Genomic DNA, 15620 nt, shown 5'->3' with positions numbered 1-15620 from the left:
TTTGTTTGTTGTCTACTCTGGACAGAGGAGAGGTCAAAAGACTTCAGAAACCTCTCTTTCTTTTTGGTTAAAAAGCATAATTCGTTTAGCTTATGAGACTGCTGGACAGCAGCCTCCTGAAGGGATTACAGCTCATTCTACTAGAGCTGTGGCTTTCACTTGGGCCTTTTTAAAATGAGGCTTCTGTTGAACTGATTTACAAGACGGCGTCTTGGTCTGCGCTTCATACTTTGCTTCTTCGGAGGCTATTTTTGGGAGAAAGGGTTTTTTTTTCGGGCAGTGGTACCTTTCGTTTAAGTACCTGCCTTGTCCCTCCCTTCATCCGTGTACTTTAGCTTTGGTATTGGTATCCCATAAGTAATGGATGATCCGTGGACTGGATACACTTAACAAGAGAAAACATAATTTATGCTTACCTGATAAATTTATTTCTCTTGTAGTGTATCCAGTCCACGGCCCGCCCTGTCATTTTAAGGCAGGTAATTTTTTCATTTAAACTACAGTCACCACTGCACCCTATGGTTTTTCCTTTCTCTGCATGTTTTCGGTCGAATGACTGGATATGGCAGTTAGGGGAGGAGCTATATAGCAGCTCTGCTGTGGGTGGACTCTTGCAACTTCCTGTTGGGAAGGAGAATATCCCATAAGTAATGGATGATCCGTGGACTGGATACACTACAAGAGAAATACATTTATCAGGTAAGCATAAATTATGTTTTATGTAAGAATTTACTTGATAAATTCATTTCTTTCATATTGACAAGAGTCCATGAGGCCCACCCTTTTTATGGTGGTTATGATTTTTTTGTATAAAGCACAATTATTTCCAAATTCCTTTGTTGATGCTTTTTACTCTATTCGTTTAACTGAATTGTGGGTGTGGTGAGGGGTGTATTTATAGACATTTTGAGGTTTGGGAAACTTTGCCCCTCCTGGTAGGATTGTATATCCCATACGTCACTAGCTCATGGACTCTTGCCAATATGAAAGAAATGAATTTATCAGGTAAATACTTACATTTATTATGTTTATTTAAACCTCAGGCAACTCTATACCCTTCGGTCGAATGACTGGGTGTTTGTGGGAAGGGAAGTGATACTTAACAGTTTAACTGTGGTTTTGCCTCCTCCTGCTGGCCAGGAGTAATATTCACAAAAGTAAATGATGATGTTATGGACTAACTATATCCGGAAAGAAAGAAATTTATCAGGTAAGCATAAATTTTCTTTCTTGCCTTTCAGGATATTTGTCTACCCTCAATTTGACCTGATTTGATGCTGGGTGAACAGAAACCAAGATTTTTCACCTAGAATGTAATCTGATGTCTACTTAACTATCAAGACTAAAGGCTAACATCCTTCTTGTCATTCCACATAGACCTTATTAAGGATGGATGCCAGTAAAAAATGTTGAGTTTTGTATAGAGATTGTTCATTGCATCATCTCTTGTAGAAAATTCCTATCCCACAGGGTCTAAAGTATCATTATGTGAGGACAGTTGTCACTTACCGGGTAGTTAAACTGGACATTTCTTTTTAAGAGAAGCAAAGCGTCAGAATGGAGTTTGCCTCATGCATTTCTGAAGTACTATAGGTTGGGTTATGTGTGCAAAAGGTACATTGTTCAGAGGTAAAGTTTTGCCTCATGATTTTCTTGGTCTGACCCTTATGTTTAATGCTTTTGGTAGTCTTTGTTTGTGAGTGCTTCTAGGGTTACTCGACATAAACATAAATTAAACCATACTCTAATATCGATATAGTTTCCTAAGTAGAACTTTTTTTTTCTTTCTTTTTCTTTTTTTACAGTAATTAATTTTTTCTTAAGAGTAGTATGGGCTCTGAGTTTATGTATGTTCCCCTTAATGGTGAACATCTTTTCATTTGGGATTCAGTGATACTTGGGAATCAAGATATGTAAAATCCAATAATTATGATTAGTCTACAGTAATGCTTGATCATCTGTGCCATCGTGTTTAATTTCTTATTATTTTTTTTCTATTAAAGGTGCTCTCCCGGGGGGTTTAACCATGGGTCCTCCTGTCAAGTCTACCATTGATGAATCCTACAGCCGGTACGATCTCCTCCCAAACAGTGAGTCGCCAACAAGCCCTTCAGTATCTGTGCCTGACAGCTGGCCACGTGCCAAATCAGAGAATGATAAAATCTCAAACGGCTCCAGTGTTAACTGGCCCCCTGGTAGGCATTTATCAATATGCAACATCAATACAAGATTTATCCACTGCTTAAAACTAATATATCTACCTCCAGCTCTAAGCTGAGTGGTTGAAAAAGTTCCAGATGAACAGAATTTTTTATTTTAAGAGAAAAAAACCACCCCATACATTTTTTTTCCCAACAGAATTCCACCCAGGGGTTCCATGGAAAGGACTGCAGAATATTGACCCTGAGAATGACCCAGATGTTACCCCTGGGAGCGTTCCCACAGGACCAACCATCAATACTACCATTCAGGATGTTAACCGCTATTTGCTAAAGAGTGGAGGTACTGGAAATAGCAGAATTGGCTTGGCTCTTCTAGTGAGCTCCAAAGCATGATACGAATAAGGATTCCTGTGCGTCAAAGCAAACACCAAGATGCTACAGGTTAAAATTGAGATTTAGAATAAAAGGGGGTTATATTTACTTTTTTCTAGAGAATGCCAATTGTATATCAAAAAAGCTAAATTAAGCAGTGATAAGACATTATTGGTAACATACAAACAATTTAATAATTTTATTTCTCTTACATGGTGTATCCAGTCCACGGATTCATCCTTACTTGTGGGATATTCTCATTCCCTACAGGAAGTGCAAAGAGAGCACACAGCAGAGCTGTCCATATAGCTCCCCCTCAGGCTCCGCCACCCCAGTCATTCTCTTTGCAGCTCTAACAAGTAGCATCTCCACGGGAGTGTGAAGGGAATGTGGTGTTAGATTTGTAGTTTTTATTTCTTCAATCAAAAGTTTGTTATTTTAAAATAGTGCCGGTTTGTACTATTTACTCTGTGGCAGAAAGTGATGAAGATTTCTGCTGAGAGGAAAATTATTTTAGCATGTTGTAACTAAAATCCACTGCTGTTCCCACACAGGACTGTTGAGCATCAGAAAACTTCAGTTGGGGGGAACAGTTTGCAGGCTTAACTGCTTTGAGGTATGTTTCAGTCATTTTTTTCTAGTCAAGACTTAGTAATGCTAGAAGACAGACAAGAATCCCCATGTGGGAAAGGTAAGCCATATTCTAAGACTTAGTATAGAAGGAAGGCTTATTGGAAGGGCTCAAAACACTGGTGCACACTGTTAAGGGGCAATCGATTATTTTTTAACATAAATCTGACTTTAATACAAGTTTTATTACATTTGAAACACTCTTTTGGGGTTTTATTCCGCATGGCATATATTTAGACACCTATTTTGGCTTGGGAAGGCCCCACAACTCCAGAGTGAAGATGGAGGGGGCCTGAATTTCGCGCCTCAGTTGCGCAGTTGATTTTACAGACAGCTTCATGCAGATCCATGTGAAGGGTCCAAAGATTACTTGAGGACTTCAGAGAGGCTTATTTTCGATCAAAACTAATCCCCAAGGAAGGTAGGGCAACAGCAAGGCTGTGGCATGGTTAATTTGTTCCGGTTTGGGCAGTAGGGGGTTAATTGACTTCAAATTTACTGTGCAATCATTTCAAAGCATTAGGATCAGATGGTGAAAATTTCATAAAGATTGGATGATTTTTGGAGGTTTAGTAAAAAAGTGTGCACTTTTTATTATTTAAAGGCACAGTACCGTTTTTTCAAAAATTGTATTTTACTGTATTTGAGTGCTGTCTAAGTCTGTTTAACATGTCTGAGCCTACAGATAGACCTTGTTCTATGTGTTTAATAGCCATTCCGGTACCCCCTTTACATTTGTGTTTAAAGTGTGCTAAGGTATCTAAACATTTTAAAGACCATGCAGTGACACTTAAAAATGTAGCCCAAGATGATTCTTTAACGGAAGGTAACGAGGATAGTCCTCCTTCCTCTCCCCATTTGTCGACACCAGTTTCGCCCGCGCAAGCGATGCCTAGTACCTCTAGCGCATTGGCCCCTATTACATTACAACAATTAGCAGCAGTCATGGATAATTCCCTTGCGGCATTTCTATCCAAACTGCCAGTTTTTCCTAAAAAGCGTGATAGCTCAGTTTTAAGAACAGAGGATGAGCAATCAGAAGTTTTGGATGATTTATCTGTTGTACCCTCACAACCCTCTGAAGTGGCAGTGAGGGATGTACTGTCTGAGGGAGAAATTTCTGACACAGGAAAAATTTCTCAGCGGGCAGAATCAGATTCCTTAGCGTTTAAATTTAAGCTGGAACACCTCCGCGTACCGCTTAAGGAGGTTTTAGCTACGCTGGTTGATTGTGACCCCATGGTGGTCCCAGAAAAATTGTGTAAAATGGACAAGTTTCTAGAAGTCCTTGTATACACTGGTGCGTTTCCGATCCCGAAGAGGGTGGCGGATATTGTGACTAGGGATTGGGAGAGACCAGGTGTACCTTTTGTTCCCCCCCCCCCCCCCCCCATCTTTAAGAAAATGTTCCCCATAACTGACCCCAGGCGGGACTCGTGGCAGACGGTCCCTAAGGTAGAGGGAGCAGTTTCAACACTAGCCAAGCGCACAACCATACCAGTAGAAGACAGTTGTGCTTTCAAAGATCCTATGGATAAAAAATTATAAGGTTTACTAAAGAAAATATTTGTTCAACAAGGTTTCCTTCTTCAACAGGTTGCCTGCATTTTTCCTGTAACTACTGCAGCGGCTTTTTGGTTTGAGGCGCTGGAGGAGTCGCTCCAGGGGGAGACTTCATATGACGAAGTCATGGATAGAATTCATGCTCTAAAGCTGGCTAATTCTTTTATCACAGATGCCGCTTTAAAATTAGCTAAGTTAGCGGGGAAAAATTCTGGTTTTGCCATTATGGCGCGAAGAGCGCTTTGACTCAAATTGTGGTCGGCTGACGTGTCGTCCAAAACAAAATTACTAAATATTCCTTTCAAGGGAAAGACCCTATTTGGCCCCGAGTTGAAAGAAATTATTTCGGATATCACTGGGGGAAAGGGCCATGCCCTCCCGCAATATAGACCGTTTAAGGCCAAAAACAAGGCTAATTTTCACTCCTTTCGCAACTTCAGGAGCGGACCTGCTTCAACCTCTGCATCCACAAAGCAAGAGGGTAACACTTCACAGCCCAAAGCAACCTGGATGCCTTTGCAGGGCTGGAACAAGGGTAAACAGGCCAAGAAGCCTGCTGCTGCTACCAAGACAGCATGAAAGGGTAGCCCCCGATCCGGGACCGGATCTAGTAGGGGGCAGACTTTCTCTCTTTGCTCAGGCTTGGGCGAGAGATGTTCCAGATCCCTGGGCATTAGAAATCGTTGCTCAGGGGTATCTTCTAGAATCCAAGGACTCTCCTCCAATGGGAAGGTTGCACATTTCTCGTTTGTCTTCAGACCAGACAAAGAAACAGGCGTTCTTACGCTGTGTAGAAGATCTTCTAAAGATGGGAGTGATTCACCCAGTTCCAATTGTAGATCAAGGACTGGGCTTTTACTCAAACCTGTTTGTAGTTCCCAAAAAAGGAAGGAACTTTCAGGCCAATCCTGGATTTAAAAATTCTAAACAAATTCCTCAGAGTTCCATCATTCAAAATGGAAACCATTCGGACAATCTTACCGATGATCCAGGAAGGTCAATATATGACTACCGTGGATTTAAAGGATGCGTACCTTCATAATCCTATCCACAAAGATCACCATCAGTTCCTAAGGTTCGCCTTTCTGGACAAGCATTACCAGTTCGTGGCCCTTCCTTTCGGGTTGGCCACTGCTCCAAGAATTTTCACAAAGGTGCTAGGGTCCCTTTTGGCGGTACTAAGACTGCAGGGCATTGCAGTAGCACCTTACCTGGACGACATCTTAATTCAGGCGTCGTCTTTTCAAAGAGCCAAGGCTCATACAGAAATCGTTTTGGCCTTTCTGAGGTCTCACGGGTGGAAGGTGAACGTCGAAAAAAGTTCTCTGTCCCCGCTCACAAGGGTTCCCTTCCTGGGAACACTAATAGACTCGGTAGAAATGAAAATATTTCTGACGGAGATCAGGAAGTTAAAGCTTTTAACTACTTGCCGAGTTCTTCATTCCATTCCTCGGCCTTCTGTAGCTCAGTGCATGGAGGTAATCGGATTAATGGTTGCGGCAATGGACGTTGTCCCCTTTGCCCGAATTCATCTCAGACCACTGCAACTGTGCATGCTCAAACAGTGGAATGGGGATTATGCAGATTTGTCTCCTCAAATACAACTGGACCAGAAAACCAGAGATTCTCTTCTTTGGTGGTTGTCTCAGGATCACCTGTCTCAGGGAATGTGCTTCCGCAGACCGGAGTGGATCATTGTCACGACCGATGCCAGTCTGTTAGGCTGGGGTGCGGTCTGGGACTCCCTGAAAGCTCAGGGCCTATGGTCTCGGGAAGAATCTCTTCTCCCGATAAACATTTTGGAACTGAGAGCGATATTCAACACACTCCAGGCATGGCCTCAACTAGCGGCGGCCAAATTCATCAGATTTCAGTCGGACAACATCACGACTGTAGTGTTCATCAATCATCAGGGAGGAACAAAGAGTTCCCTAGCGATGAAGGAAGTAACCAAGATCATCAAATGGGCGGAGGATCACTCCTGCCATCTATCTGCAATTCACATCCCAGGAGTAGACAACTGGGAGGCGGATTTTCTGATTCGTCAGACTTTTCACCCGGGGAGTGGGAACTCCACCCGGAGGTTTTTGCTCAGCTGACCCAGCTATGGGGCATTCCAGAGTTGGATCTGATGGCGTCCCGTCAGAACACCAAACTTCCTCTTTACGGATCCAGGTCCAGGGACCCTAAGGCGGCATTGATAGATGCTCTATTAGCGCCTTGGTCCTTCAATCTGGCTTATGTCTTTCCACCGTTTCCCCTTCTTCCTCGGCTAGTAGCCAGAATCAAACAGGAGAAGGCTTCGGTAATTTTGATAGCGCCTGCGTGGCCACGCAGGACTTGGTATGCAGACATAGTGGACATGTCATCTGTTCCACCATGGACACTGCCAGCGAGGCAGGATCTTCTGATACAGGGTCCATTCAAGCATCCAAATCTAGTTTCTCTGCAACTGACTGCTTGGAGATTGAACGCTTAATTCTATCTAAGCGTGGGTTGTCTGAATCAGTTATAGATGCTCTGATCCAGGCTAGAAAGCCTGTCACCGGGAAAATTTACCATAAAATATGGCGGAAATATCTTTGTTGGTGTGAACTCGTGGAGTAAGATTAGGATTCCCAGGATATTGTCTTTTCTCCAATAAGGATTGGAGAAAGGGTTGTCAGCTAGTTCCTTAAAGGGACAGATATCTGCTCTGTCTATCCTGTTACACAAGTGTCTGGCAGAAGTACCAGACGTTCAAGAGTTTGCACAGGCTTTAGTCAGAATCAAGCCTGTCTATAAACCTGTGGCTCCTCCATGGAGTCTAAATTTAGTTCTTTCAGTTCTTCAAGGGGTTCCGTTGGAACCTTTACATTCCATAGATATTAAGTTATTATCTTGGAAAGTTTTGTTTTTGGTAGCTATTTCTTCTGCTCGAAGAGTTTCAGAATTGTCTGCTTTGCAGTGTAATTCACCCTATCTGGTGTTCCATGCAGATAAGGTTGTTTTGCGTACCAAACCTGGTTTCCTTCCGAAAGTGGTTTCTAATAAGAATATTAACCAGGAAATCATTGTTCCTTCTAAGAAGGAACGACTATTACACAATCTCGATGTGGTTCGTGCTTTAAAATTCTATTTAAAAGCAACCAAAGATTTCAGACAAACATCATCCTTGTTTGTTGTCTATTCTGGCAAGAGGAGAGGTCAAAAAGCAACTGCTACCTCTCTTTCCTTCTGGCTGAAAAGCATCATCCGTTTGGCATATGAGACTGCTGGACAGCAGCCTCCTGAACGAATTACAGCTCATTCCACCAGAGCTGTGGCTTCCACATGGGCTTTCAAGAATGAGGCTTCTGTAGAACAGATTTGTAAGGCAGCGACTTGGTCTTCACTGCATACTTTTGCCAAATTTTACAAATTCGATACTTTTGCTTCTTGGGAGGCTATTTTTGGGAGAAAGGTTTTGCAAGCAGTGGTGCCTTCCTTTTAGGTTACCTGACTTGTTCCCTCCCTTCATCCGTGTCCTAAAGCTTTGGTATTGGTATCCCACAAGTAAGGATGAATCCGTGGACTGGATACACCATGTAAGAGAAAACAGAATTTATGCTTACCTGATAAATTACTTTCTCTTACGGTGTATCTAGTCCCCGCCCTGGCAATTAAGTCAGGTTCAAATTTATTTTTATAAAACTACAGTCACTCCCCAGAGCAGCTCAACCTCCATCTTCTGAGAGAAGATAACCGCCAGCAGACTGAAAAGGACAGAGATGCTGATCAGCCAACATGAGGGGTAACATGGGCCCACAGACTGTGTTGCTACTTGAAAGATAGGTTACACAGACCAGTATCCTTACAATGTGAGGGGGGGGGCGGGCTCTTTTATAAAAGTTCTGTTTCTTATTAAAGAGGTTTGGAACTGTAGGGGAAGAGGGTTGGGTTGTTTTGTTTTGTTGTGTAAGGGTTAAAATATCTGTTTTTGCATTGATACATAGTTATGCATGTATTTCCTCTCTCAGATTGTACGCACTAAGACTAAAACTGATCCGACTGACCTTGGGGCGTCGCTCCAGGGAGAGTGGTAAGGTAAACTTTCTAAAACTCACACACTGATACTCTTTAACTGTCGGAGGGAACACAGGGACCTAACCAACTAGGGAGACTAGATACATAGCACCCAGACAAAATAAAAACCTGAGTGGACACACAACCTAATACAAGATGAAGCTATTAACGTGGAACGTGGGGGGAATCACATCCCCAATCAAGCGAAAAGCAATACTTCGGCAATTAAACATTAAGAAAGCAGACATAGCAATATTACAGGAAACACACCTCTCACAAAAAGAACATCAAAAACTTAAACAGAGTTGGGTGGGAGAGGTACTGTATACACCTTTTGAGGAAAAGAGAGCGAGAGGGGTTGCCATATTATTCCGAAAGGGTCTCAATTATACCATAACACAAACAATTGCTGACAGAGAAGGCAGATACCTAATTGCCAAGTTAGAAATTGACGCAGTACAACTAGTATTATGTGGGGTATATGGTCCCCACGTGGAAAAGAAGAATTTCTGGGACAGACTACAAACTCTACTTATCCAATTCACTGACTTTCCCATCATTGTAGGTGGAGACTACAACATAGCGCCATTCATACCAGCAGATAGGTTTAGGGATCCAAACATTACTAATCAGCGAATACAGCCATGGCCAAACTCAAAAAGGGAAACATTAATCCTTAAGAATTTTAGGAACACACTCTCACTTTCTGACATTTGGAGAGACAGAAACCCGGAGGCAAGAGACCACACATGCTTACACCCATCCAAAACCACTCTTTCCCGCATAGACTACTTCTTAGTCACCAAGTCCCTCTCGCCACGAATTACAGACACACGAATAGATCCCATTACTATTTCGGACCACGCTCCAGTTTCCATGACAGTGAGTACGACTACACCACATAGACAGTCTTGTAGATGGAGGTTCCCCACACATCTGTATCAGGATCTAAATTTGCATAAATACCTTATTGGGGAATGGCTAGTCTATAAAGACCTGAATGCCCAGCATCTTGGGGATGTCTCGCTGTTCTGGGAGTCGGCAAAGGCAGTGTTGAGGGGGGTAGTCACAGCGTATGCAGCTAAACTAATGAAAACCCATAGGGCAAAGGGGGACCTGCTTCTCCGGCAGTTGGTGAATGCTAGAAACCGTTACCTAAGGAATCCCACAACCCTGAACAGAGTTAAGTATAGGGACACCAAGAGTCTCAGAGATTCATACCTCATTCAGACATCTGTAAATGCCCAGAATAGATTACAAGCTAAATACTATCACTTTGGAAATCGTACTAGTAAGCTACTGGCAAAACTAACTAAGCTTGAACGAAAGCCAAACACTGTAGTGGCCATAAGAGCAGGGGACAAAATCCTTACACAGGACTCAGATATACGCAAAACTTTTGTTGACTACTATTCTAATCTTTATGATTCCCAGGAGGTGTGCTCGACCAAAAAGGAGACTTTTTGGAAAGACCTTCACTTACCACAAGTGGAAGACGAGCAACTACAAAAGCTTAATGCCCCAATTCACCCAATTGAGGTCAGCAAAGCGATAGAAACACTACCGCTGGAGAAGACCCCGGGGCCCGATGGGCTACCTGGGGAATTCTACAAAATGCTTAAGACAGAAACGGTAGACACCCTGGCCACTTTGTTTAATGCGATACTAGGTGGGAGAGCAAAATTATCTAATCGCTTCGCAGAAGCGAATGTGACAGTCATACCGAAACAGGATAGAGACCCGCTACTGACGGCATCATATCGCCCAATTTCCCTACTAAACGTAGACTATAAATTGTTTACTAAAATATTGGCCAATAGACTTGCAGGAGTACTCCCTTTCCTAGTACATAGAGACCAAACCGGGTTTGTGCAGGGTAGATCTGCGGTTCGGAATATGAGACAACTCCAATTAATACTTGCCCATTTTTGGGGTAAGAGTAGTGAAGCCCAACATAGGAATGACGAAGATGCTTGCCTGATCCTGGTGGATGCGGAAAAGGCATTCAATAAGATGCTTTGGAATCACCTCTTTACGGTGATGGGGAGATTCGGAGTGCAGGGTCCTTTTCTGACGGCTATTAAAGCTATTTACAGTAACCCCCAGGCAGCGATCTTGATCAATGGAACACCGTCTGAACCATTTTTCCTCATGAGGGGTACGAGGCAGGGGTGTCCCCTCTCTCCACTCCTTTTCGACTTGGCATTGGAACCCCTAGCGATTAAAATTAGGAAAGACACTCTGGGGATTAACATAGGCAAGGAAGTTATTCACTTATCTCTCTTTGCGGACGACATGATATTATACACGCGAGACCCTAGAACACATATTCCCACTATCATGCAGATTATATCAGACTTTAGTGACATATCAGGGTATAAAATAAATAAGGATAAATCCGAACTGTTATGGTTGCATAATGGAAACCCCTCTATCCCCCTGAGGGACAATTTCAAAATCATCCAAGGCCCCTTTAAGTACCTAGGCATCACGCTGACTAGCAACCCTGCCAATTGGTATAGAGCAAACTTCACGCCACTGTTGAAAGAACTAAAACAGTTGCTGGTGAATTGGGAGGGGTTACCGCTAACATTATCCGGGAGAGTGGGGTTAATTAAAATGATTTTATTCCCCAAACTTTTGTACACTTTACAGATGTTGCTGGAACTGCTGCATAAGCAGGATCTTAAAGCCTTAAATAGGGATATTCTCCATTTTCTATGGAAGGGGAAGAAACACAGATTGAGCTATCATAAAATGACGTGCCAACCTGCAATGGGAGGCTTTGGACTCCCAAACATTGAACATTACAACTGGGCAGCCTTGGCCAAGTATGTAATGGATTGGCTAGTTGATGGGAACTACTTTACTAACTATGCACTCGAATCAGAACTTATTAGTCCATGGTCCCTGAAGATGCTACCACATATGTCGCATGCACAGATCCAACCCATAGCTAGGGAGATATCCCCTCTATACCAGCCTATAAGGGCCTGGTGGAAGATGTGCAGAACGCTTAACGTTTCACACAAACATACAATTTATTTACCGTTGCAGGGTAACCCAGACTTCCCTGCAGGGTTCACGACAAAACCCTTTAAACAGTGGGAGAGATGGGGGATCACTATGGTTCAGCAAACATTAATGGATGATAGAAAATCAATTCGGCCCTTCAGAGACCTTCAAAAAGACTATAATATTCCCAACACACACCACTTTGCATACCTCCAGATGCGACACTATGTCCAGAACCTGCTGAGATCAGGATCCATGCCTGACACTGCCTGTAGCATATACAGACTTCTGACACTGACGAAGGGGGGGATGACCTCCATCTCATGCGCATACAGTGCCCTTCAAACTGAACCTAATAACGTGCTTAAAACACACCTCCAGAATACCTGGAGCACACTGATGGGTCACAATGTGACAGATCACGATATAGAACAGAGTATATCTAGAGTGAGAAAAGCCACTTTATCGAATGACTTACGCGAATCACACACAAAATTGATCCACAATGTGTACATCACACCCAAGATGTTCCACAGATGGGTACAAAGCTCTTCGGGTCTGTGCCCGAAATGTGCATATAAAGATCCTGATGTATTACATATGATAAAGACTTGTCCAAAGCTAACTAAATTCTGGGGTATGACGCGGAGATGGGTTGAGAGTAGTATTGGAGTGAGATTTAGCTTAACGATAGAAATGGTTATCTTACTACATTCACAGACAAAATTAGGGAAGCATTCAGAGTTCATCCACAATGTAGTTTTGCATGCCAGAAAACTCATCCTCCAACAGTGGATGATGTCTACCTCGCCCAGCCTGCTGCAACTCAAAGGGGCTCTAAGAAAACAGATGATCTACGAACAGTTAGACACACAAGGGGACATTACACGACGGACGAAGAAATTCATGACTAAGTGGGAACCTTTTATAGATACCCTAGATCTCACACATCAAAGACAGGTCCTATACCCACTTAAAAACTCTGATTACATTTTGAATGCTCAATTACTGGGAAAGTGGAACATCTTCAACTAAGTAGATAAACATACTGACATGAGAATAGCTGAGTGGAGTCGGAGAGGGTAGCCCTGGAGTAGGCGCCCCGGGGGAGGTCAGAAGTGCACATTTTGGTAGAGGTGTGAAAGGAAGGGGGAAGGTATGAGTAGAGGGAGTTAATTTTTCATTATTTGATGTTTGTAATTGTCCTGCCTTCTGGAGATCAGACAGGAGCTCTCTGTCTAGAGGGTAAGCCGGACCCCGCAATACAAGAGACTTTTGGAGGACCCCAAAAGAGACAATGATTCTTACATGAGGAGAGTAAAGGAAAGACGCTAGCTTGATAAGGGGAGCTCCTAGATCACTAGTTTGTTATCTTAGATGTCAAATATATATTCCAAGGATAAAGGTAGGGACAAGATAGGGGGAGAGTGGGGAGGAAAAGGAAGAGTATTATGTTAAAAATCAAAACCCAGTGCTGTGGAAGGCTAAATGTTCACTGCTTAAATGTATGCTGTTTAATTTGTTCTTGTTTTCATTTGTGCCTGTCTGCTGTACTGGAAAAATAAAATATTTAAAAAAAAAAAATATGTTGCCACAATATTAACTATACTATATATCATTATCTATTAAAATCCAATAGAACTTCAGCGACATAACAAACTGTCTAGTGGTTGCACAAATAGAATATGTATGCAGACTCAAGTATATACTAACTTAAGACAATAAAGCTATACTTAAGTTAACCTGAAAAAAAAAAAAAAAACTACAGTCACCACTGCACCCTATGGTTTCTCCTTTTTCTCCTAACCGTCGGTCGAATGACTGGGGGACGGAGCCTGAGGGGGAGCTATATGGACAGCTCTGCTGTGTGCTCTCTTTGCACTTCCTGTAGGGAATGAGAATATCCCACAAGTAAGGATGAATCCGTGGACTGGATACACCGTAAGAGAAAGTAATTTATCAGGGTAAGCATAAATTCTGTTTTTAAAAATTTTGTGCCTGAGAAAATAAATTGTATTAATCATGTAGATAGAAGTTAGCATTAAAGGGGCATGAAAGTCAAACCCTAAACCTCTGGCCTCCCACATCACTACCACTAAATAAACCTATTAACCCCTAAACCGCCAGCCCCCCATCGCATAAATTTAACTATATTAACACCTAACCCTAACGTAAACCTAAACCTAGCACCCCCTAACTTTAACATAATTAAAATAGAGCTAAACTAAAGTTTCAATTATTAACTAAACTAGTCCTAAAGCCCGTTCACACAGGCCATTTTTTGCAGTACAGAGGTCCCACCCCTTGCGCTCCCCCCCCCCCTTCTTTTGCTCTCTCTCCCCCCTCTCTTTTGCTCTCCCCCCCCCCTCTCTTTTGCTCTCTCTCTCTCCCCCCTCTCTTTTGCTCTCCTCCCTCTCTTTTGAGCTCTCTCTCTCCACCCCTTCTCTTTTGCGCTCTCTCTCCCCCTCTCTTTTGCTCTCTCTCCCCCCTCTCTTTTACGCTCTCTATCTCCCCCATCTCTTTTGCACTCTCTCTCCTCCATCTCTTTTGCGCTCTCTCTCCACTATCTCTTTTGCGCTCTATCTCCCCCATCTCTTTTGCGCTCTCTCTCTCCCCCTCTCTTTTGAGCTCTCTCCCCCCCCTCCTCTCTCTCTCCCCTCCTCTCTCTCTCCCCTCCTCTCTCTCTCCCCCCTCTCTCTCTCCCCCCTCTCTTTTGTGCTTTCTCTCTCCCCCCCTCTTTTGCTCTCTCTCATCTCTTTTGCCCTCTCTCTCTCCCCCTCTCTTTTACTCTCTCTCTCTCCCCCCTCTCTTTTGTGCTCTCTCCCCCCTCTCTTTTGTGCTCTCTCTCTCCCCCTCTCTTTTGTGCTCTCTCTCTCCCCCTCTCTTTTGCGCTCTCTCCCCCTCTCTTCATACTCTCTCCCCCACTCTTTTGCTCTCTCTCCCCCTCTCTTTTGCGCTCTCTCCCCCTCTCTTCATACTCTCTCCCCCACTCTTTTGCTCTCTCTCTCCCCCATCTCTTTTGCGCTCTCTCTCCCCCTCTCTTTTGAGCTCTCTCTCTCCCCCATCTCTTTTGCGCTATCTCTCCCCCTCTCTTTTAAGCTCTCTCTCCCCCCTCTCTCCCCCATCTCTTTTGCGCTCTCTCTCCCCCTCTCTTTTGAGCTCTCTCTCCCCCCCTCCTCTCTCTCCCTCCTCTCTCTCTCTCCCCCCCTCCTCTCTATCTCGCCCCCCTCCTCTCTCTCTCCCCCCTCCACTCTCTCTCTCCCCCCTCCACTCTCTCTCTCCCCTCCTCTCTCTTTCTCCTGTTAAGTGTAGTCAGTCCACGGGTCATCCATTACTTATGGGATTATATCTCCTCCCTAACAGGAAGTGCAAGAGGATCACCCAAGCAGAGCTGCTATATAGCTCCTCCCCTCTACGTCATACCCAGTCATTCTCTTGCACCTAACTAAAGATAGGACGTGTGAGAGGACTGTGGTGTGTTAAACTTAGTTTTTATTTCTTCAATCAAAAGTTTGTTATTTTAAACGGCACCGGAGTGTGTTGTTTGTTCTCAGGCAGCATTAGAAGAAGAATCTGCCTGAGTTTTCTATGATCTTAGCGGTCGTAACTAAGATCCACTTGCTGTTCTCGGCCATTCTGAGGAGTGAGGTAACTTCAGAACAGGGGATAGCATGCAGGGCCCACCTGCAAGGAGGTATGTGCAGTAAATTATTTTCTAAGGAATGGAATTGACTGAGAAAATACTGCTAATACCGATGTAATGTAAGTGCAGCCTTAAATGCAGTAGTAGCGACTGGTATCAGGCTGATATGTATGTATGTATACTCTGAGGTA

The 15620-nt window shown here is 43.5% G+C and overlaps 1 protein-coding gene across 1 annotated transcript in view; it reads left to right on the top strand.

Moving 5' to 3' along the window:
- Positions 1 to 15620, top strand: part of TNRC6C (trinucleotide repeat containing adaptor 6C) — a 1532250-nt gene that overhangs the window by 1434634 nt on the left and 81996 nt on the right. The window contains exons 17-18 of the mRNA XM_053709646.1: positions 2004 to 2195; positions 2359 to 2502. Coding sequence (XP_053565621.1) covers positions 2004 to 2195; positions 2359 to 2502 — 336 coding nt within the window. The remainder of the gene's footprint in view (positions 1 to 2003; positions 2196 to 2358; positions 2503 to 15620) is intronic.

Source organism: Bombina bombina, chromosome 1, assembly GCF_027579735.1.
Source record: "Bombina bombina isolate aBomBom1 chromosome 1, aBomBom1.pri, whole genome shotgun sequence".
Lineage (NCBI taxonomy): Eukaryota > Metazoa > Chordata > Amphibia > Anura > Bombinatoridae > Bombina > Bombina bombina.
Note: the sequence above shows the minus strand (reverse complement) of the source record. Positions and strands in the feature narration are given on the sequence as shown.